Raw genomic sequence first — 23,038 nt, forward strand, 5'->3', positions numbered from 1 at the left:
CATGAAAACAGCCATAGATAATAGGTAAATGATCAGGTGTGGCTGTATTTGGCTCCACAGGTCAGTCTGTCAACCCCTGTTCTATAGGAAAACGTGAACATAGCTCATCATACTTAAGTCTACAGCTTCTTATTCCCAGAAACATGCTTGAGATCAGTTGATGGACGTATGAAGATACAAAAGAGTATCACCTGTCTCCCTGCCCAGGGAAGGCAGTAGTAACTGATGATGGAATTCCTTCCCACTGGACCAGTCCTTACAATTTTTTTCAACAGTGTTCCAGACACTCAGTTTGCTTACCATCTTTGATATACTATATTACCATCTGATACAGTATATAAACTTAACTAAATTGCTTTGAAATATGTCATCTAAAATAATTTTTGTAGTACTTAATTTCAATAATGGGCTATGAGAGCTCTTCCTCAGTGTTCTACAAAGAAGATGTCTACATCTACTACTAGGTAAACACGATTTGAGAAGCACGATCTTAAAATGCTGATGACTTCATGTCACAGCTAGCTAGCTTTGTTCTAAAAGTTTTTCCCTAAAATAAAAGTTGCTCTCCCCACTGTGTAGCCTAATCTACATTTCTCTAAGCACGGCTCTGCAGCAGGCCACACCCCTGTCAGGTTCTAGGTCCCACTGCCATCACTTTCGTACTAAGGAACGTAACACCAGATGGCTTGACTGCACAGCTGAAGGGGGCACTCCTGTCTGCTCTAGCCCTGTGCTGAAGATGAGGGCTGTGAGCGAGAGCCTGAGGGCAGCATGTGGGGGACAATGAGAACGCAAACACACAGGGGTAACCAAACTACCTCGACCGCATCTGTGGTCTTCAATTCTGGCCCCCAAACCTTTTTACAGCTTCACAGTCAGCCATCAAAGTCCTCGGTGTCCTCAACCTCCTCTCTCAACGTTTCCTGCTTCTCCTGAGGCCACTCACGTGACGGCTGGACTTCTGCCCTCGTGTGCCAAGGTGAGTGGGCTCTGTGCTGCTCAGGACAATCATCATTCCTGTCTCGGGTCCTCAGCTCCTTCTAAGTCATGCCATCCAACATGACTTCCTGCCACCCATCCTTCTTACAGTCATCAGCAGTTCTCAGCCCCTCTACCCCATTCTCTAGCGCCTCAGTTTCTCTTCCATCGCCATCCCTGCCATCATTCTTAGCGATTCGAATACTCTGGACTCTCGGTTACTTGGCCTCATCATTTTCAGTGCGTTTCGTCCTTTGCTTTCTGGGTCATATTATGAGCCTTGTCATTACTATAACTGTATGTGTTTAGTAAGTATCACTCTTGCTACTTCCTATCATTTTAGTTCATGCCCTTTAGTATCTTGATTCTATCAATTCTTCATTCCCCTTATAACCAGCCTTAGATTCAGCCATCCATCATTCCAATCAATCAATCACTCCCTTAATAGATACCTTCAACGAACTTGCTTTTCTCCCTCCTTCCATTGTACTCCCTTGGCAAAACCCCACCACTGGTTAAATCTAACTAACTTTCTGCTCTTCCTTACCTGTACCAAGCAGGTGAATGTGGCTGGAAAAAACACACAATCACACAGATTAGTCTCACTTTAAATCAATAATATAAACCTCAAGTGGATCCCTGAGCAACCCTACCATACTGCCCTAGTCAATTCACTCTCTTCCTTCTCACTCAGCTAATGACCTTGCTTCTAATTTTACTGGAAAATTTTACTGGAAAATAGAAGCAGTAAGAAAGAAGAAACCATCTGTATGTTCCCATCACAAAATTGACAAACCTACTGCATCTGTAGCTATTTACTCTTTCCTTTGACGGATGAGTTGCCCACCTCGTCTAAGTCCAATTCTGCAGTGGAATCTATTCCCTTGAGAAGTTGACTGCTTCAATTAATTATCTCCCTCTCTACGGGCTTACTCCTATCAGCATAAAACAAGCTGTGATGACTTCCTCAATCCTGCATTCCATTCCAGCTACTACCCCATTTCTCTATTCCTCTTCAGAACAAAATCTCTTTCAAAATTTCACTACAGGGCTTCCCTGGTGGTGCAGTGGTTAAGAATCTGCCTGTCAATGCAGGGGACACAGGTTCGAGCCCTGGTCCGGGAAGACCCCACATGCCACAGAGCAACTAAGCCCATGCGCCACAACTACTGAGCCCGCGTGCCTAGAGCCCGTGCTCCGCAACAAGAGAAGCCACCGCAACGAGAAGCCTGTGCACCACAAAGAAGAGTAGCCCCCTGCTCACCGCAACTAGAGAAAGTAGAGAAAGCAACGAAGACCCAAAGCAGCCAAAAATAAATTAATTCAAAAAAATTTCACTACGTTTCCCATCCTCTAGTTACAGTCTCTCTTGAACCCACTCCAATCAGACATTCATTCCTAGCACTTCACCTACAACTCTTTCATTAAGGTGCCTGACCATCTCCATGTTACTAAATCCAATTGGCCATTTCTCAGTCCTTCCTTGATTTAGCAACAGCATACAGCAGTTGGTGACTTCTTCCTCCTCGATTCACCTGGCTTCCAGGACTCCTCTCAGTTTCCGTCCTACCTCACTGGCACTTTCTCCAGTCTCTCTTGCCAAATCCATTTCCTCTTCCCAGCCTGTAAACACTGGGACCTCAGGGCATGGTTCTTGACCTTTCCTCTAGGCTAGATCTATCCAGACTTACACTGAGCTGTCTACCAGCTATTTCTGGATGTTTAACTGGCTCAACATGTCTTTTATCCTTCTGCTTTGTAAGCCTTTGCAGGCAGGGGCTGATTTGGAACCCTTGAAGAAGTGCCCGATCTATGTTATTAGTGGGTGGTGGTCTGTACCTGGTAAGTCTCGATGGGGCGGTTTTCCATGTTGAGATCCCACACTTTGACCGTCAGATAGTCTCTGGTCATGATATACCTCCCACTGTGGCTGAACTTCACATCCGAAATCGAAGAGATGATTTCAGAGAAAAACGACCTGTTGCTTGGATCTTCCGGCTCTTCAAAAACTGCAGAACAAAAGCAAAACAAAAGAAATTTAGTACATTCTTATCAGCTGATGCTAACGTGTTTGGGCCAGCTCGAAAGCCAGCAGTCTAACCTGGAGTAGGGCTGGAATCTGTAGAATATAAGTTGCTAACAGAACTGTCAGCTCCCTGGCAGCAGAACAAGCTGTCACTGGTTTCCATATTTTGTTTCTCATGGAAGGACTCCCATGGGACTTGTCACAGCCATAGATCGGGCACTGACGGTTCGCAAGCTCCAGGTCTATGTATCTGACTCTTTCACTTTTCCCCATGGTTCCTGGGTGTCACTGCATATACTATAACCTGTAGTCATCTTACACACTTAAAAATTTTGTTTATGCCATTTTTTGAGATATAATTCACATACCATAAAATTTACTCATCTAAATTTTATAGTTTGGTGGGTTTTTTTTTTTTAGTATAATCATGCAACCATAAACAAAGTCTAAATTTAGGACATTTTCATTACCTCATCCCCTGTAAAAAACCCAAAACAACTCCATTCCCATTAGCAGTTACTCCCCATTACCTACTCCTGCAGCCCTAGGCAACCACTAATCTATTTTCTTGTTTTATGAAATTGCCTGTTCTAGAAATGTCACACAAATGGAATCATTCTCCCTCCCTCCCTCCCTCCCTCTCTCTCTCTCTCTCTCTCTCTCTATATATATATATATATATATATATATATATATATATTCTTTTTGGTGACTGGCTTCCTTCCCTTAGTGTAATGTTCTCAAGGTTCATCCATGTTGTGGCATGATTCATTCCTTTTTATGGCTGAATAATACTCCATTGTATGGCTATATTACATTTTGTTTATCCATTCATCAGTTGATGGGCACTTGGGTTGTTTCTACTTTTTGGCTATTATGAATTGAATAAACACAAGATTTGTGTGGACCTATGTATACGTATCTCTTGGATCATGGTGCTTAATAGTGGGACTTTGCTGCCAGACTGCCTTGGGCTTAAGGTCAGACTACCCTTGACTATTTGTGCGGCCTTGGGCAAGTTACTTAACTTTTCTGTGCCTCAGTTGCATAGGTAAACTCTGGCTACAACATCTTTTGTATATATTTTCCATTTGCGCTGGTATCTAGCTGCTTATTATTTCATTCAACAGATTCAGCTGATTTCCACTCACAGGAGTAAAAAGCACTTACAGGAATAAAAGACACTGAAGCTTATTGTAAGCTGCCTTAATTCATCTTTCTAACCTTGTTTTTGAACTCCTCTCGTTCAAACTGGATGTGCAAAATACATCTTGGTGTTTCCCATCTTTATGCCCTGCCTGATCGTTCCTCCATCATTGTGTCATATTTTGCTTGATTCACATGTCTCATCTTTTACGTGTTATTTTAGCCCCAAATGATCACACTTGGTCTGGCCTGTTCACTTAGCATTTGCTCAGGTATTCTCCCAATGAAAGCATCATTTCTCACATTAGCATTTAATAATCCATGGCTTATCTCAACTAGGAATGTGAGCTTCTTGAAGGCAGGGTGTCTTTTCTCATCTTTGTACTGAGATGCTTGCACATAAAAATTGAATAAATAGTTGTTGCTTGATTGGAACCAAAGCCAGATAAATTAATGAAATCTTTGCCTTCTGGGTGCTTAGCATGTATGACGTTGAGCTATACATATTTGCCTACATTTAATTATTTTTGGCCTACAATAATGGCAATTGAGTATGGTTCCACTTAATAAGCGTTTCTATCACAATTTTAGGCTGAACCAAACAACAGTCTTCAGGTTACTGAGTAACTCATCCCCCAAGGCTTCCTCTTTCCTGCCCGTTCAACACACTCACAGAGTCATTATCAAATTCTATGTAGAAAATCTATAGGCGGAGACAAGATGGTGGAGATGAAGGATGTGAGCTCATCTCTTCTTACAAAAACACCAAGATCACAACTAACTAACTGCAGAACAACCATCAACCAAAAACTGAGGGAACCTATCAAAAAAGATATCCTTCATCCGAAGACAAAGAAGAAGCCACAACAAGACAGTAGGAGGAGCACAGCCACAGTAAGATCAAGCTCCATACCTGCTGGGTGGGGGACCCACAAACTGGAAGATAATTTTACTACAGAAATTCTGCCACAGGAGTGAACGTTCTGAGCCCCCCACATCAACCTCCCCAGCCTGGGGGTCTGGCAACAGAAGGAGGAGCCCCAAAGAATCTGGCTTTGAGGGTCAGCAGGGTTTGACCACAGGAATTCCACAGGACTGGGGGAAACAGAAACTCCCCTCTTGGAGGGCACAGAGACCCCACTCTTGTGTGCACCAGGACCCAGGGGAAAAAGCAGTGGCTTCATAAAAGCCTAAGCCAGACTTACCTGCTAGTATTGGAGGGTCTCCTGCAGAGGTGGGGGGCAGCTGTGGCTCACTGCAGGGACAAAGACACTGGCGGTGGTAGTTCTGGGGAGTACTCATTGGTGTGAGCCCTCCCAGAGGCCACCATTTTCTCACCAAGACCTGGCACCACCCAACAGCCTGTAGGCTCCAGTGCTGGGATGCCTCATGCCAAACAACCAACATGGCAGGAACACAGCCACGCCCATCAGCATACAGGCAGCTTAAAGTCTTCCTGAGCACACAGGTGCTTGCTAAACACACCCCCTGACATGTCTCTGTCCACCAGCAGGACCTGCACCAGGACACCTGCACAAGCCTCTTAGACAGCCTCATCCACCAGGGGGCAGACAGCGGAAGCAATAAGAACCACAGCCCTGCAGCCTGCAGAAAAGAAACTGCAATCACAGAAAGTTAGACAAAATGAGACAGCAGAGGATTATGTTCCAGATGAAGGACCAAGATAAAAACCTACAAGAACAACTAAAAGTGGAGATGGACAACCTACCTGGAAAAGAGTAATGATACTGAAGATGATCCAAGATCTCGGAAAAAGAATGGAGGCACATATCGAAAAGATACAAGAAATGTTTAACAAAGGCCTAGGATAACTAAAGAACAAGCAAACAGAGATGAACAATACAATAACTAAAATAAAAAATACAATAGAAGGAATAAATAGCAGAATAAGTGAGGCAGAAGAACGGATAAGTGAGCTGGAAGACAGAATGGTGGAAATCACTGGCACAGAACAGAATAAAGAAAAAAGAATGAAAAGAAATAGAGACAGTCTGAGAGACCTCTGGGACATTAAACACCCCAACATTCACATTATAGGGGTCCCAGAAGGAGAAGAGCGAGAGAAACGACCTGCAAAAATATTTGAAGAGATAATAGCTGAAAACTTCCCTAACATGGGGAAGGAAACAGTCATGCAAGTCCAGGAAGTGCAGAGAATCCCAGGCAGGATAAACCCAAGGAAGAACAAGCCGAGACACATGGTAATCAAACTGACAAGAATGAAAGGCAAAGAAAAAGTATTAAAAGCAACAAATAACATACAAGGGAACTCCCATAAGGTTATCAGCTGACTTCTCAGCAGAAACTCTTCAGGCCACAAGGGAGTGGCACGATATATTTAAAGTGATGAAAGGGAAGAACCTACAACCAAGAATACTCTACCCAGCAAGGCTCTCGTTCAGATTCGACAGAGAAATCAAAAGCTTTACAGACAAGCAAACGCTAAGAGAATTCAGCACCACCAGACTAGCTTTGCAACAAATGCTAACGGAACTTCTCTAGGTAGAAAAGAAAAGGCCACAAGTAGAAACAAGAAAATTACAAATGGAAAAGCTCACTGGTAAAGGTAGGAAATCATCCACATACAAATGTGATATCAAAACCAGCAAGAGTAAGAAGAGGAGAGTACAAATGCAGGATATTGGAAATGCGTTTGAAATTAAAAGAGCAGCATCTTAAAACAATCTTGTTTAAATATAGACTGCTATATCAAAACCTTATGGTAACTACAAACCAAAAATCTACAATAGATACACACACACACACAAAAAAGGAATCCAAGCACAACACTAAAGTTAGTCATCAAATCACAAGAGAAGATTCTCACAGTGGTGGCCTCCTCGGCCACATTGTGCACTATGTCGGGTGGCTTCCTGAAGGTGCAGTGACTCCTATGTCGAGCTGAGCCAGTACCAGGACCAGCACTGCCGGAGTGACAGTGAAGAACAGGAAAAATTAACTACTGAAGGAAAGCTGTACACCACATGTTGGAAATCTTTCCTCTTATACACAACTGAAGAACAAATCTATGAACTCTTCAGCAAAAGTGGTGACAGAAAATCGTCATGGCTCTGGATAAAATGAGGGAAACAGCATGTGGGTTCTGCTTTGTGGAACACTGTTCAAGAGCAGATACAGAAAATGCCACGTGGTACGTAAATGGGATGCGTCTGGATGAGCGGATCATTCGCACAGACTGGGACACAGGCTTTAAGGAGGGCAGGCAGTATGGCCGTGGGCGTTCTGGAGGCCATGTACGAGATGAGTATCGTCAGGACTATGATGCTGGGAGAGGAGGCTATGGAAAACTGGCCCAAAACCTGTGAGTGGTGAGAACCCCGTCATGAAAAACACACTCCTTTGGCCTATTGAATTTGATGTGCGTTACCCAAGGTCTGCAAACCTGCCCATTTTTACCTAGTTTTAATCAATGTCTCTACTGAGCTGGAAGCCTCTTCATGGTTTTCCACTTAAAGGACAGAATCCAAAAGAATGCCTCTAATTCTATGGTCTTAGCATCTTAGTCATGCGTCAGATTACCAGAATGATTTCTGTTACCAGGTCAAACATTGTGTTCCTTAGCAACAGACTTCATGAATAATGTTGATAAGCCAAAAACACACTTCTTTTAGGAAGATTTAAAAAAAAGTTTTTAAGTGTTTACCATGTTTGCATCTAAGTAGGTTCATGGTCTACCTTGGGGCCTGGAATTACTATTTTTAAAATTTTAAGTTTGCATGAGATAGAGTTTAATAAGTGGAGTTTTGCTATGTAATGTAGCTTTACTCTAAATTAGGAATAGATGTTTGATAACTGATTGTTTTTCTATGTTGAATTTTAATCTCTAAAGGCAAACTTAAAGAGCGAAGGGAACTTCCTAAATAGTTGGTAAGCATTAGACAGTCGCAGGGGACACCACCTCTTATGTGCTTTATATATCAGGAAATTAGGTCAGGACTAGAAGGGTATTTACTAAACACAGTTTTCAAAACACGTGTTTTAGCTAATGCTAAAAAGACCAAGGGTCTGTATTACAGGGAACCTCAACTACTCTAAGGGCAAGGGGGACGCTGTCAGTAGGAAATGGGGAGGAAATATCAGGAGATGTGAGTTAAACCATTGCCTTGACATGATGAAGGTTGCTGTGAGAGCCAGCAGACCTATTTTTTTTCATTTTCAAACTGATCTTGGGGATTGAGTGGGATTTTTTGTTTGTTTGTTTTGTTTTAAAAAAAAAAGAGCTTAAAGATCAAGAGAATGCTTAACAAAAACAGAATCAGAAATGCTTACCTCGGGAAATGTTTTGGCTAATTCTCATACTGAAGTCTGTCTGTTTTTTTCCCCAATTGTGCGAAGTTTTAGAGCCTGGGTAGTGAGCTGGTGGTCTCTACAGAGAAGGGAGTCTAGAGGATTTATCTTGCATTTGTAAGGCAAGAGAGAATTTCTCTAATATTATGTGAATTATTGCTTATTTTAAACTGGTAGTCTAGTATAATTTTCCCTGATGTAAGTGATATTTTTTCCTCTAGCAACAAAGTATCCTCTAATTACTAGTAGTTTGTGAAGTTGGGGCTGAAGTATCTCAATGTGAACATCTTTCATGTTACAGTAAGTGTATGTTTTCTCAAATTTAAAGTAGCTATTTGAACTTTAAAAGGTATCTCTAAATTAGCTGTAACTATTTAGGAAAACATTTGCAAATATCTAATTTAATGAGGACATACAATTCATTAATAATAAAATCTTTTTACACTGTAGTTTGAATTAATGTATTTTATATTTTGCAGTAAAACGTAACTCAGATTTCTACAGGTCTGAAAACCACAGACAGCGGTTCCTATTTGAATTGTCTTCTGTAACAGATTTCAGTAAAATTGGACCAACTTATAAAAAAGAAAAATCACAAGAGAAAAGAACAAAAGAGGAAGGGGAGAAAAAAAGACCTACATAAACAAATCCCAAACAATTAACAAAATGGCAAGAAGAACATACATATTGATAATTACCTAACATGTAAATGGATTAAGTGCCCCAACCAAAAGACATGGACTGGCCGAATGCATACAAAAACAAGACCCATATATATGCTGTCTACAAGAGACCCAATTCAGACCTAGGGACACATACAGACTGAAAGTGAGGGGATAGAAAAAGATATTCCATGCAAATGGAAATCAAAAGAAAGCTGGAGTAGCAATACTCATATCAGACAAAATAGACTTTAAAATAAAGATTGTTACAAGAGACAAAGAAGGACACTACATAATGATCAAGGGATCAATCCAAGAAGAAGATATAACAATTATAAATATATATATGCACCCACCATAGGATCACCAAGCTCATTCTATGAGGCCACCATCACCCTGATACCAAAACCAGACAAAGATACCACAAGAAAGTGCTGTTTACAATAATCAAGACATGGAAGCAGCCTAAATGTCCATCATCTGTCGATGATGATAAAGAAGATGTGGTACATATATATAATGGAGTATCAATAAGCCTAAAAAAGAATGAAATAATGCCATTTGCAGCAACATGGATGGACCTAGAGATTATCATGCTAAGTGGAGTCAGTCAGAGAAAGCCAAATATCATAGGATGTCGCTTATATGTGGAATCTAAAATATGATACAAATGAACTTATTTACAAAACAGATACAGACTCACAGACATAGAAAACAAACGTACGGTTACCAAAGGGGAAAGGTAGGGGAAGGATAAACTGAGAGTTTGGGATCAACATATATACTCTACTATATTTAAAATAGATAACCAACAAGGACCTACTGTGTAACACAGGGAACTCTGCTCAATATTACGTAATAACCTAAATGGGAAAAGAATTTGAAAAAGAATAGACACATGTACATGTATAACAATCATTTTGCTGTACACGTGAAACTAGCACAACATTGTTCATCAACTATACCTCAATATAAAATAAAAAATTTTTAAAAACCCAAATTCTTTGTAGAAAATCTAATATAATCTAATATAATGAGTTGTCTTTCAAACCTTGCTGAATTAAACCATAAGTCAAACCAAAATACTAATTTTCACAGAACCATGTAAAAGAACAACAAAAAAACTGATCAATCAGAATTGAACTTGAGAAGTAAAAAACCTATTGAAACAGAAAAACATTAAGTCAATATAGTCTCTGACCCCTCGTCTCAGTCTGTGCCCATTTCCCTTGGACATTGATGGAGCACTAATGAAGGCCCCTGGACTCTGATTGGTATCCTGAGAGTTGAGAACTAGATTTTCACCTTAGTTTCTATTCAACGTAATCTCATTAGGACTGGGGACTTAGAAACTCCACGCATGCCCCATACAAACATCCCCATAGAGAGAGGAATGGGGGCCCTGAGGCTTGGTCACCCCCTACCCAGTGCATCTACAAGGCAAGCTTGAGGCAGTAAGTGGGAAGGGCTCTGGAAACTACACACCAGGAGGCAGTCAATTCCTGCCTCTGTCATTTACGAGCTGTGCACATTTTTTTTTTTGCGGTACGCGGGCCTCTCACCGCTGTGGCCCTCTCCCGCTCCGGGTAGAATCTACACAGCATCATGGAACTATAAAGCCGGAAGGCTCTTTCTTTTTCCTGGTTATTGCACTAAGTATTTTTTATTGTGCATTAATTAGATGAAAGTTAGTGGAAGGGCTCTTAATGCTCTCAGTCCTACTCTAGCCTGTCTACACAGCCCAAGTCCTTAAAAGAATGAATCCATTTCAAACACTTAAGAGCACAGGCTCCGGACGCGCAGGCTCAGCGGCCATGGCTCACGGGCCCAGCAGCTCCGCGGCATATGGGATCCTCCTGGACCGGGGCACGAACCCGTGTCCCCCTGCATCGGCAGTCAGACTCTCAACCACTGCGCCACCAGGGAGCCCCCGAGCTGTCCACATTTTATTTACTACTCTGAGATTCCATTTTCCCAGCTGCAGAGTGGACATGCATGTTGCTTGGCACATAGCAGGTCCTCAATAAATGTCAGTCGCTATTTTTTATCATGAAAAGCATGCATTGGTTCCGTATTAGCCAATCATATTTCATTTACTAAGATTCTTGGTGGGGAGGGATAAGTTAGGAGTTTGGGATTAGCAGATACAAACTATATAAAAGATAAATGACAAGGTCCTACTGTATAGCACAGGGAACTATATTCAATATCCTGGAATAAACTATCATGGAAAAGAATATGAAAAAGAATATATATGTAGAACTGAATCACTTTGCTGTACACCTGAAACTAACAAAACATTGTAAGTTAACTATACTTCAATTAAAAGACTCGAGAATTTGGGACTGAGGACTACAGAACCTGGGGATATTTAAATGAAGTAAAGAATATTTACAAGGTTATACCTAGGACTCTGTTCTCCAAATGTTTGGCATACCAGCAGGCCAGTGTAGCAACATTGTAAAGCCTTAAAGTGACAGCCCCAGAAAATGGAGGTGAAATGAAAGAAAAATTTTAATCAAGCCATGTATCGCTAATTATTTATGTAGAATGTAGAGGCCAGGATATAGATAACATACCCACCAGCACAGCACTTTGTAGTTCATTACATGTTTATGCTTATCCAATTCTTAATATCAACTCCATGAATTCCTTTCATTCATTCAGCAACAATATTTAATGGTGTCAATAACTACTGTTTATGGGAAGCTTATTATGTTCTAGGCCCTATGCTTTGCATGTTTTATCTCATTTAATCCTTACAACAAACCTATGAAGTGGGAACCATGATTTCTTATTTTATAGATGTGGAAAACTAAGGCACAGAGAGGCTTTGCAACCTGTCCACGGACAACACAACAAGATCAAGTAGCTCAACCGAGGAAGAGCTGAATTTTGAACTTGGGTCTAACTTCAAAGTCTCTGTTCTTAATCATGATGGAATGCTGCCTTGTACCATCTACGAGACCTTATTTTAGGAGCTGTAAGAAAATAGCAGGGTAGAATCTATATAGCATCATGGAACTATAAAGCCGGAAGGCTCTTGCATTTTCCTGGTTATTGCACTAAGTATTTTTTATTGTGCATTAATTAGATGAAAGTTAGTGGAAGGGCTCTTAATGCTCTCAGTCCTACTCTAGCCTGTCTACACAGCCCAAGTCCTTAAGAGAATGAATCCATTTCAAACACTTAAGAGCACAGCTTCTGTACCAAGGGCTCATGAGTTCAAGCCTTACCCCATCATTAGCAAGTGTAGTTTGGAGCCCCCAGGACTTGGAATGACCCTGTCAACACATCACAAGAAGCCCAGGCCATCAGGTCGTCTCTCACCCCTGGATTCTAATCCCTGTGGCCTGTCTGCAATGAGTCAGCCTTTCCTCCCTCTGTCCCTGTCCCCCAGTTTATGTGCACTGACATTTAATATGTATTATTTGTCTTTCCTAATAGAATACAAGCTCTATGAGGGTGGGGGTTTTTGTCTGTTTTGTTCTGCTGTATCCCCTGGAACATAGGAGGTGCTCAGTAAATATGTTAAATGAATGAATGCTGATAATCCACTTAAATTTTTAAATGAAAATAATACCTACCTACTAGGTTCCTTTCATGATCTGTTTATCTAAGCGATACTCTATTCACCTCAAATTTGTTTAAGTCCTTGAAAAGTTTGAAAATAATACAAGCCGTCTGTAATTCAAGGTTTTCACCAATTCAGGCTGAGCAATCATTTATCAGCTATTTAAGTGTCTTTTATGTGCATGCACACACATGCACTACCCGTAGTACGTCACCTAGAACATGAAAAGTATTTGTCGGGTGATACATGCCAGGTCCCGTGCTATATGCCAAGGACACAAGGAACAACAGAGACCCCGTCCTACCACCATGGAACTCACAGGCTACAGGAAGAGACAAACATTAAACAATTACACAATTTTCACTGCAGATGTGAAAAGGTGAGATTTTACTGCTTTCCCAGTGGGGAACAAGGGTGCTGGGGAACCAGCTAGTGGAATGCAAATGGAACATCACTGGGTTCCGTGTAATTTACTGAATAGGTGGTACGATAGCATCCAGTGCTTGAGTGACACATCTTGAGACAAATCAGAACTGGTATTTCTCCTAAAGACCCTTGCCTTGGCATTAGAAATCCTGCTGATCTGCAGTTTTCTACCAGTTTCTAGAAAATAAAGACATCAAGAGAAGAAATGAAGAGAACCATGGTAGAGAGAGGAAGCAGCCTTGAAGAAAATCCTAATAGCACAGACCTACTCATTGGGGATGTGTCAGATTCACCAACAGGGAGCTTGTGTCTTGTGTCTTGGAGACCCCAGTAACAACATTAACAGTGATGATCATGACACCTGTTACCCTTTCTTGGTCCTCCTGCTTTGCATAAATTATCCCATTTGATGCTCAAATTTATGAGGAAGGTCCTCTCACTGTCCTTATTTATAGATGAGACAGACCAGGAGAGGTTGAGTACCTTGCCCAGGATCACGCAGGTAGTGAATAGTAGAGGTGGGCTTTCTACTGACCATCTGCCTGTTACCCTGCCTCCACAACCTGCCTTTCCTCGCGTTGTCAGTATCATTTCTGTTAAAACAATCAAGTCAAAGTGAGCTCCCTCATCTTTTAGGTATACCCGTGCATTCCCACGTCTGTGCCTCTGTTCCTGCTTACCTCCTCCTGTGCCCATCAAGGGATACTGGAAAGAACATCAGACTGGGAGTCAGGGATGCTGGGTTGGAGTCTAGGCTAAACACAAATGAGCCAGCTCTTAATAACACCTACTATCTGTTGAGCACTTGCGCCGTGTGCTTTACATGTATTAACTCATTTGATATCCACAGATACTCTTTTCCTTTTCCACATATCAGTACAATCAGTCAACTCAGGCACAGAGGTTCTATAGCTATTAGGACGCACAGCCAGGATTTGAACTCAGTCTGCTTCTAGCCTATGCTCTTAACCTCTGCCCTACTGCCTCTCATTTGAATGACTGGGCAACCGTCAACTCTCTGGCCCTGTTTCCTTGTCTATAATATGAAGGAGGTAGGATTGCCAACCAGGTCCCTCCCAGCTCTGAGATAATAAGAGGTCTACGAATCCCACTGGTCTTGTATTTCAACTACAAGTTTTAAAAAAAAAAATTGTCAGTTTTTTATTAATGATATACTCTACCAGGGAAACTAGACACGACTAACTTCTTTTCACAGAGAGTAAAACAGCAAGTAAACATGGATAATGGACACATCACACACACATGTTAAAATAAGTGTTTCATAATTTCAACAAATAAAATGCCCAAGTAAGAATTTTCACAGATAATTAGAAAATATATTAAAAAGAACCAAATGGAAATAATAATGAAACAAGGGCAATTAGAACACAATAAATGCATTTAGCAACTAAAGAGAGAATGAGTGAACTAGAATACGTGGAGAATGTATCTCCCTCAAAAGAACAGATTAAAGAATAGAAAATATAAAAAGATATCAGGGACACAGGGAGTATATTGATAAAGGTTAATTATACATGTAATTGGAGCTACCAAATGCAACAAAAAGAGAAAAGAATAGAAAGTATATTTCAAAAAAAGGGGATAATTTTCAAAACTAATGAGTTATTTGGACACTATTTTAAAAGCACTACAATCTCCAAGCAGAAACACACACACAAACACACACGGTACATCATAGTACAACTGCTAAAAAGCAATGTCAGCTTCCTCTACTAATGCTCATTACTCTAGGCTATCCTTCCCACAGTGACTTTAACAGAACACTCAGGAATACGTCAGGGAGTCCAGATTCTGAGGTCAACTGAGCTTTGGAAAGTCCTACTCAATTTTGGGGGTTGATAATGCAATTAGCCTATTAAAAGTGCTGAGAAGTCCTGCAGGTAAACAACAACAAAAATTCTTTATCTAGGAATCCAGCTTTCTCATCCTTTGCAGTACTGAATTCGGGGCCAGAAAGTTTGGGACGTTTTAGGATGTTTAGCAACATCCCTGGCCTCAGCTCACTAAGCCCCATGACCCAATGGGGACAACCAAAAATGGCTCCAGGTATTGCCAACTGTCCCCCAGCGGGGCATGATTGCCCCTGGTTGAGAACCACTGCCTTAATCCTGATTTCAGATCTTATTGGATCACACCACAGCCCTCTTCCCCATTCCATTTTATTTTTTTTAGAAAATCACTTGCAGCCAGCGTCTCTCTAGAATGGAGTTCCCCAGAATACATTTTGGGTTACAGTGCTACTGACACATCCTTTCAAATCCTATAGGCTATATTAGGTGTCCTGTACAGACAATGTTTTGTGTTCTAACATGTACAGACATGAATACCTCTGCACGGAGCTGAAAGTATCTTGTGTTTGATGTTATCCTTCACGGTGCCTGGCACAGGGCTATTCACCTGAGACAGTTCAGATGATTGGCTACATGAATGAGGTCTCAGAAACTCATGGGAAAGAGTTGAAATCACAAATAAGAGAGAGGAAGAGTTAAGAAGAAAACTGCTGACTTTAGAGAAGCTAAAGCTAAAACTACATTTATTACAAGTGGGGCAAAAGTAGAAAGGAAGCATGCAGTGTGCTGGGTGTGGAGTCTGGGACAGCAGAAGAAAGAAAGTAGGGAAACTGCAGGTAAAGGCTGACCGTGGGTGGGCTGCTTCCTCTGGACCTCACACTGGACACTGCACAGGAACTCATGCCCAAGATGGAGGGTCAGGAGGGGGACCCAAGGCCTCCATCCCATTCAGTATGGGGGCTAAGCACACAGGTGGTTCCAAGTTCAGCAGGCCTGGGTAGAAATCCCGCTCTGCTGCTTATAAGTTAGGAAGCCTTGGACAGGTGGCTTGACTCCTTCGTCCAAGCTTCATTTTCCTTATCTGTCAAACGGACATAAGAGGCGTCTCTACCTTCTAGGGCGGTTGTGGGACAGATGAGATCTTTCACGTCAAGCACTTAGCGTAGGGCGTGTACCCAGCATAACAGGGGAGGCAGCAACGATGCAGAAGTGGGTGCTGCGTAAGGCAAGCTTGCTGTACAGTGAGTCCAAAAGCCTGATGTGTTTTTCCACTGGGGTCAGATCTTAAGAGCTACCAGTTGTGAAATTGATTTCTAGGTCTTCTATCTGGGCCGTTACACAGACACGCAGTAGTTTGTCTCTGGACCATCAGTTGTAATACGCCTTCCTCGGTACACGCGTCTCTCATTTGGTGCTGAACGATGTCACCGCCACCCTGGCTCTGATGACTCAGGCAGATGAGAGGGAGAGTAAAGGAAAACAGGGAGGGGGATGAAAAAGGAACAGACTCAGAATCACGCACAGGGTTTTAAATCGCCGACTTCTGCAGACATTTTTTTTATGCAGAAGCACAGCTGGCATGCGTTTCAGTCTGGAGACATGGTTGACAATTTCCCCATAATGGGGACACAACTGGCAATTTTCCTTCAGAGATATACGCAGGCAACAGTTTTGCCCCTGGAGAGGAAAGGCTCGCCGATTGAGATGCAGCCAGTAATTTCTACTCTACAGAAGACACATTCAGTAATTCTGTCCAGTGAGAGAAACAGCCAACAATTTTCCCACGGAGGGTAAGAATGCCCATGGACCAATAATGCTGGCCTTTATCCAGCTGAGGACAGTGAGAGAAGTTTAAGATTTAATTAGTGGCTATTGTACTACCATGGGCCTAATGACACAGTCTCCAGACATGGGCTGGAGACTGGAACTTAGATCAGATGAAGACTCAGAGGATTCGGAACTGGGAAACAATGAAGCTTGGCTCTACCTTTGCAATTTGCTTTTCATACAGCCCTTCATTAATTCTACAAATAACTGTTCAACAGTGAACACCGTAGCAACACAATGCATAGCATGATGAAGCAGCAGTAATTCATCTAGAAGAGGTTACACTGGTCCCTGGCTTTTGTATAACCGTTTTCTCAATATTTCTGCATGTATTATAATTCATAAATATTATCTTTTTTATTTTTATTTTATATTTTATTATTTATTTTTGGCTGCATTGGGTCTTCGTTGCTGCGTGCGGGCTTTCTCTAGCTGTGGCGAGGGGGGCTACTCTTCGTGGCGGGCCGCAAGCTTCTCATTGCAGAGGTTTCTCTTGTTGCAGAGCATGGGCTCTAGGCACACGGGCTTCAGTAGTTGTGGCACGTGGCTCAGTAGCTGTAGCTCTCAGGCTCTAGAGCACAGGCTCAATAGTTGTGGCGCACGGGCCTCGTTGCTCCACGGCATGTGGGATCTTCCTGGACCAGGGCTCAGACCCGTGTCCCCTGCATTGACAGGCAGATTCTTAACCACTGCACCACCAGGGAAGCCCGATATCATCTCTCTTAATAAGTAATCATTCAAAGTGAAAATAAAATGAGTCAAAAAAAATTTTTTTTTTCTAGACAGAAAAAAATGGACCAAAAATTCACAGGGGACAGAAATGATGAGACAATCTGGTGTGGTGTGATCTGGGCTGGTCTGATTGGGGAAGGCTTAATAACAAGCTGAACCTTGAATGACCTGTAAGCTCTAGATAGATCAGAGGATGGCAAACTTCTCCTGTAAAGAGCCAGAGAGCAAATATTTTAGGCTTTGAGGGCCGTTTGGTCCCTGTTGCAACTACTCAGTTCTGCCTTTGTAGCATGAAAGCGGCAGAGACAATACGTAAACCGATGAGCATCTGTTCCAATAAAGCTCTACTTGTAGACACTGAAATGTCAATGTCATCTAATTTTTATGTGTCATGAAACAGTATTCTTTTTTCGATTTTTGTTCAACCATTTAAAAGTGTAAAAAACCTTGTTCTTTGCTGGAGTTGTGTCAAAACAGGTGGTGGGCCAGAGGTGGCCTGCAGACCACCGTTTACTGACTCCTGATGTCTGTGTTTGGCTGGGGGCGGTCTCAGGGGTGCTTCCTATGCTAGACAGGGCAATCAGCATGTGTAAATGCCTGAGGTGATAAATACATTCTGGGGGGACCCTGGGACTAGCAGCACAGAGAGCGCATGTGGGAAGCTGGAGGATGAGATCATCGCTTAGGAAGATTTACTGACATTTACTAAGGCGTGTCCTTCTGGCTGGTACAGGACACGTTAATGGACTTTGGAGTCAGACACATTCGGCTGGAACCTGTGCCCCACCACTTACAGGCTGGATTGTGTTTGTCAAGTTTTCGTTCCTCTCTAAGATTCAGCTTCATTACCTTGAAAATGCAGACATCTGTTCCCATTTTTGCATGGTTGTAAGAATCCACCTAGCACGGTGTCCAGCACATGATCAGAAGTTAACAAATATTATTAGTGTCACACACTCTTCAACCAACGTGTATTGACTGCCCGGTAGGTGTGAGGCGCTCTGACAGGTACTGGGGTTACAAGAGTGAGCTAGACAGAAAATGTCCTGTGTTCTTCAGCACTTCCTTCAACAAGGAGTGGGCCCCCTTACTTCCTTAACATGGCTGGAGGCTTTGTCTTCTTCCTTAAAGGAAGAAAAGTTGCTCATTTCCACCTCCTACACCCCAAGATGTCCACACCTTAATCCCCAGAACCTGTGACTATGGTGCATGGCAGAGGGGAATTGAGGTTGCTGACTACTTGACCTTAAAATGGGTCGATCGACTTCCCTGGTGGCGCAGTGGTTGAGAGTCTGCCTGCCGATGCAAGAGACACGGGTTCGTGCCCTGGTCCGGGAATATCCCACATGCCGCGGAGCGGCTGGGCCCGTGAGCCATGTCCGCTGAGCCTGCGCGTCCGGAGCCTGTGCTCCGCAACGGGAGAGGCCACAACAGTGAGAGGCCCGCGTACCGCAAAACAAACAAACAAACAAACAAAATGGGTCGATTATGCTGGACTACCTGGCAGTACCCAGTGTAATGCCCAGGGTCTTTCTAAGTGAAGAAGGAGGCAGGAGAGTCAGTGTCAGACGGATGCAGTGTGAGAGGGACTCGATGGCGATCGCTGGCTTGGAGGATGGAGGAAGGGGCCAGGAGCCAAGGGAGGCTGCCTCCAGAATCTGGAAAAGGCAAGAAGCAGACCCTCCCGCACAGCCTCCACAAAACAGCCCAGCCCTGCAGACCCAGTGAGGCCCACTGTGGGCTTCTGAACTGTAAGATGATAACCTTCTGCTGTTTTAAGTCACTAAGTTTACCAAGCGTGTGATCATTTGTTACAGTAATAATAGGAAATTAACACTCCTCTTTCCCCAGACTGTCAATAAAGGGAGGGGACAGGGCTTATGAGCTCCCCCCGCATCTCTGGGAAGCTGCTCTTATTTCTCTGGGCTGCAGTGGCCGCTGGCTCCCTGAAGAGGTCCCTGAAAAGCCTGCTCCCTTTCAGCAGCTTCTCCTCTCCAGCTGGCCTAGCAGGCAGACCAGAGAGGGCCGGGACAGGTTTGCTGCTTCCCAGGGAGCTCGTGAACCATCACAGTTCAGCCATCCTCTCCTCCCAGCATTCCTGCTGCCACCACTGCGGCGCCTGCACCCACAGGCTGACACAGTCCAGAGAAACTAGAACACAGCAGCTGCAAAGCAGAGCAAGCCAAGCGGCTCACAGACCATCGGGCTTTAGCAGCAGAACATGAGGCTGCGTGTGATCCTGCTGTGCGCTGGGTAACTCTTCCCAAAGCAATGCCACGTCCCTGCTCGGACACCTACAGTGACTCCCCATCGCCAACAGCCACCAGCGCCACCCGCTTGGCCTGGCATTCCAGGCCCTTCGTATCAGGCCCTGGACCAGCACCCCAACGTTTCTGCCCACTTCTCTCCTGCTCAGATTCTCCACTGCAACCTGGCTGGCTGACTCATCATTTGCACCAAGGTCAGAGAACTCCTTACTCCAGGGGCCAATCAGGTAGTCAGATAGACGAAGCATGCATGGGTACACAACAGGGAGTGGTAGGGACTGTGGCAAACTAGTGTCCACACCCTGTTTCCACTCAGCTCCAGCTGCCTGCTGCCACACAGGAATGTGGGTCCAGCATTGCCACATCATCTCGAAGTCTACATTTTCCTGAGGAACCCTGATGTTTCAATGTTAGTAAGTAATTAACCATTTTAAGTATGTGCTCAAACACAAGCCACCTGTAAGCCGTACGGGCTGTAGTGTGTGACCTCTGTTTTACATGCTGCAATAATGATGCCCGATGTTTATGGAGCATTTAGCATGTGCCAGGGCTTGATCCATGCTCGTTCCCCTCCCGTCTTAGTTTGTGCTGCTCTTACAGAACACCATAGACTGGGTAGCTTATGAACAACAGAAATTTCTCATAGTTCCACAGGCTAGAAATCTGAGAGCACGATGCCAGCACGGTCTGATTTTGGTGAAGGCCCCACTCTGGGATGCAGGGGATCATTTTCTTATTGTGTCCACATGTTGTATTCATGAGGGTTCTTTCCACCTTCATGACCTAACCATCTCCCAAAGGCCCTACCTCCTAGTACCATGACATTGGGGGTTAGTATATCAACATAAATTTGCGGGGGAGATACAATCAGCCCAGAATACCATTCTATCCCTGCTCCCCTGTTTCTCTGACTCCTGTTCAACCATCAGGGCTCACTGTCTCTTCCAGGAAGACTTCCTTGACCACCTCAGCCCACTGCATCCTTTCCTTCCCCTTACTGGTTAATTTGGTCACTCTCCATACTTCTCCCTGTTATTAAAAATAATAATAATAATATATATATATATATATATGCAATATATATAAAACATATATGTTCAGAATTTACAAGTAATCCTAGTTCAGGGAATGGGATCCACAGAAAGGTGGCACTAGTGATAACAAGAGCACGTGCTCCCTGACAGAATGATTTTCATTTCACAGCTTGGAGAGACTGGGACCTGTGCTCCCTGGGTGAGGACAGTGTCCTAAGGGCTCCTTAGCTCTGGGTTAGACCTTTCTCATGAAGGAGCTAGAATCTGTGATCTAAAGAGAGGGGAGGCAAGAACCTGTTTGGCTCAGGGCTCGCCTGTCACTCTAAAGGCTGAACTTGGGCTCGCATCCACAGGTAAGTTTATTCATGGGGGGCCTGACTGTCCTTCCTTTGTGAGGATTAATCATTTATTAGCCCAGTGGGGGCAGGTGTCTTTTTGAGAACTGTCATTCTGGAAAGATACTGATTGAAGGAGGGCTCTGAGCATCTTCTCGCCAGCTGGCAGCAGGAAAGGACGGCTCCAGTCCAGACAAGATGAGTTGGCAGTGGGCGTCTCGACAGGAGCCTAATGAAGAAATCTGGTAGCAGTGAGGCCCAGCATTACAAGCCCCCATATTTGGTCTTTCACTCCGTGATATCCCTCTCTCTGTCGGGGGGTGGGCGACAAAGGTGTCCATGGGGTTGTATACCTCCTACTGTGGAATTACGTGTTCCTATAGCCAGTGGGCTCCAGGAACATGAGGCAGTGTCCCCAGGTCCCTGGGTGCGCTTCGTACATCACAGGTTAGACGTCTTAACTCCCTGCTTTCTCCTTCTCTCTCTCTCTCTCCCTCTCATAATTTGTTTCCAACAGGAAACTGTGTGCAGCTGCTCCAGGAGAAGCTCGAACTCCCTTGGGAGTCCCTGCCCAGGTGGCAGAGACCGTGTGTGGCATTATTAGGGGTGATTGCTTGGAAGCTGGTTGTCATGGCACCGCGAGGCCAGGGTTGCACTCCCAAGATGCCCCCATTTTCTAGGCTGTCTACATAATCACTGCAATGAGAGGCATAAACACGGAAAGGGAGAGGGGAGCAGCTCCCTGCTGGCAGTCATCTCCGTGCAAAGCCGGGAGAGGAGGGTCCATCTGGGCATGGGCCAAGCACTGCACGGAGGGATGCTGGTGTGGGCTGGTCACTGCCTGTCTCCTCACGGCTCCTGTGCATGCCTCTGTGCTCCCAGCACCGGCTTTCTACAGGCAAACATTGCTCCTAACTTAGGGACAGTCAGCGCTGTGCCTGAATGCTCCTGGAACTTGCATCCACGGAGGGGCCAGAGCTACCGTGTTGGAGCAGGTGGAACCATTGCCTCCCGTCCACCGGGCCCTGCGCTAGACTCTACGTGTGTGATAGTCCATTCCACTCTCACAAGCTGCCTGCTTTACAGATGCAGAAAGCGTATTGGGAGACACATATCACATTTTACCGATGTTAGATCTTTTCTAAACGTCTCATTCATTCATTCATTCAATATGCTTTAGTAGCCGTGATACATCAGAGAGTCATCTGGCTTTGTCACAGGCCAGGAAGAGGCAGAGCTAGGATGTAAACCTAGCTCTGGTCCTAGAGCCCACTACTGTCCCCCCATGCTGCATCATTTCTCCTCCAGTCCCATGTTTAGCAAGGGTGACCCCTTCAACCTGGTGCTCACAGGCAGAGCGAGCCCCCATCTCCGAGGGCATGGTCCCAGTAAAATGAATTAAATTGGCCTAGGGCTTAAACCCCTGATTTGGACTTCATTAGGTGTGTGTTCTCACCAACCACAGAGAATTAACCAGAGCAGAGATGTCTCTTATGGACCTAACATCAGGCACCAGGGGCGACGTGGAGAACAATCTTCAAACCTGTTGATCACCTTATTACCTGCTAGGCCCTCCCACTGGCTCCAGACATACCATCATCACTTTGAGGCCTCTGGGACCTGAAGGCTCTGGACTCGGATGCAGAGAGAAGACGCATTTTGCAATCACTGGAGAAAATAAAGGCTTTATCCCTCAGCAAGCACTTTTGCTGAACGACTTGGCCATGGGAAAGAAGGGACCGTCTGCGCCCTGTTCTCATTTTGAATTTGGCTGAGGAGTAAGAGATCTTTCCATCTCCACTGTTGCTCACACCCTGCGCTTCGGGTCACCCGCAGCAGGTGATCGGGAAACGAGGGAACCATAGCGTGTTGATTTCCTGAAGGCCAGACT

General features: G+C 44.0%; 2 protein-coding genes across 9 annotated transcripts in view; one reads left to right on the plus strand and one right to left on the minus strand.

The window, feature by feature from the left end:
- PPP2R2B (protein phosphatase 2 regulatory subunit Bbeta) overlaps positions 1-23,038 on the minus strand; it is a 677,687-nt gene that overhangs the window by 7,564 nt on the left and 647,085 nt on the right. For all 8 annotated transcript variants that reach the window (XM_060146455.1, XM_060146453.1, XM_060146461.1 and 5 more), the window contains one exon: positions 2,818-2,987. In XM_060146455.1, coding sequence (XP_060002438.1) covers positions 2,818-2,987 — 170 coding nt within the window. The remainder of the gene's footprint in view (positions 1-2,817; positions 2,988-23,038) is intronic.
- Positions 7,207-7,497, plus strand: LOC132517906 (nuclear cap-binding protein subunit 2-like). The gene has a single exon (XM_060145943.1). The coding sequence runs from the start codon at positions 7,237-7,239 to the stop codon at positions 7,495-7,497; it is 261 nt and encodes an 86-aa protein (XP_060001926.1). The 5' UTR covers positions 7,207-7,236.

This window comes from Lagenorhynchus albirostris, chromosome 3 (genome assembly GCF_949774975.1).
Source record: "Lagenorhynchus albirostris chromosome 3, mLagAlb1.1, whole genome shotgun sequence".
NCBI lineage: Eukaryota > Metazoa > Chordata > Mammalia > Artiodactyla > Delphinidae > Lagenorhynchus > Lagenorhynchus albirostris.

What these genes read in the sequence shown, in the direction of transcription:
- LOC132517906 (XM_060145943.1), top strand. Translation starts at nt 7,237, where the DNA reads ATGGCTCTGGATAAAATGAGGGAAACAGCATGTGGGTTCTGCTTTGTG.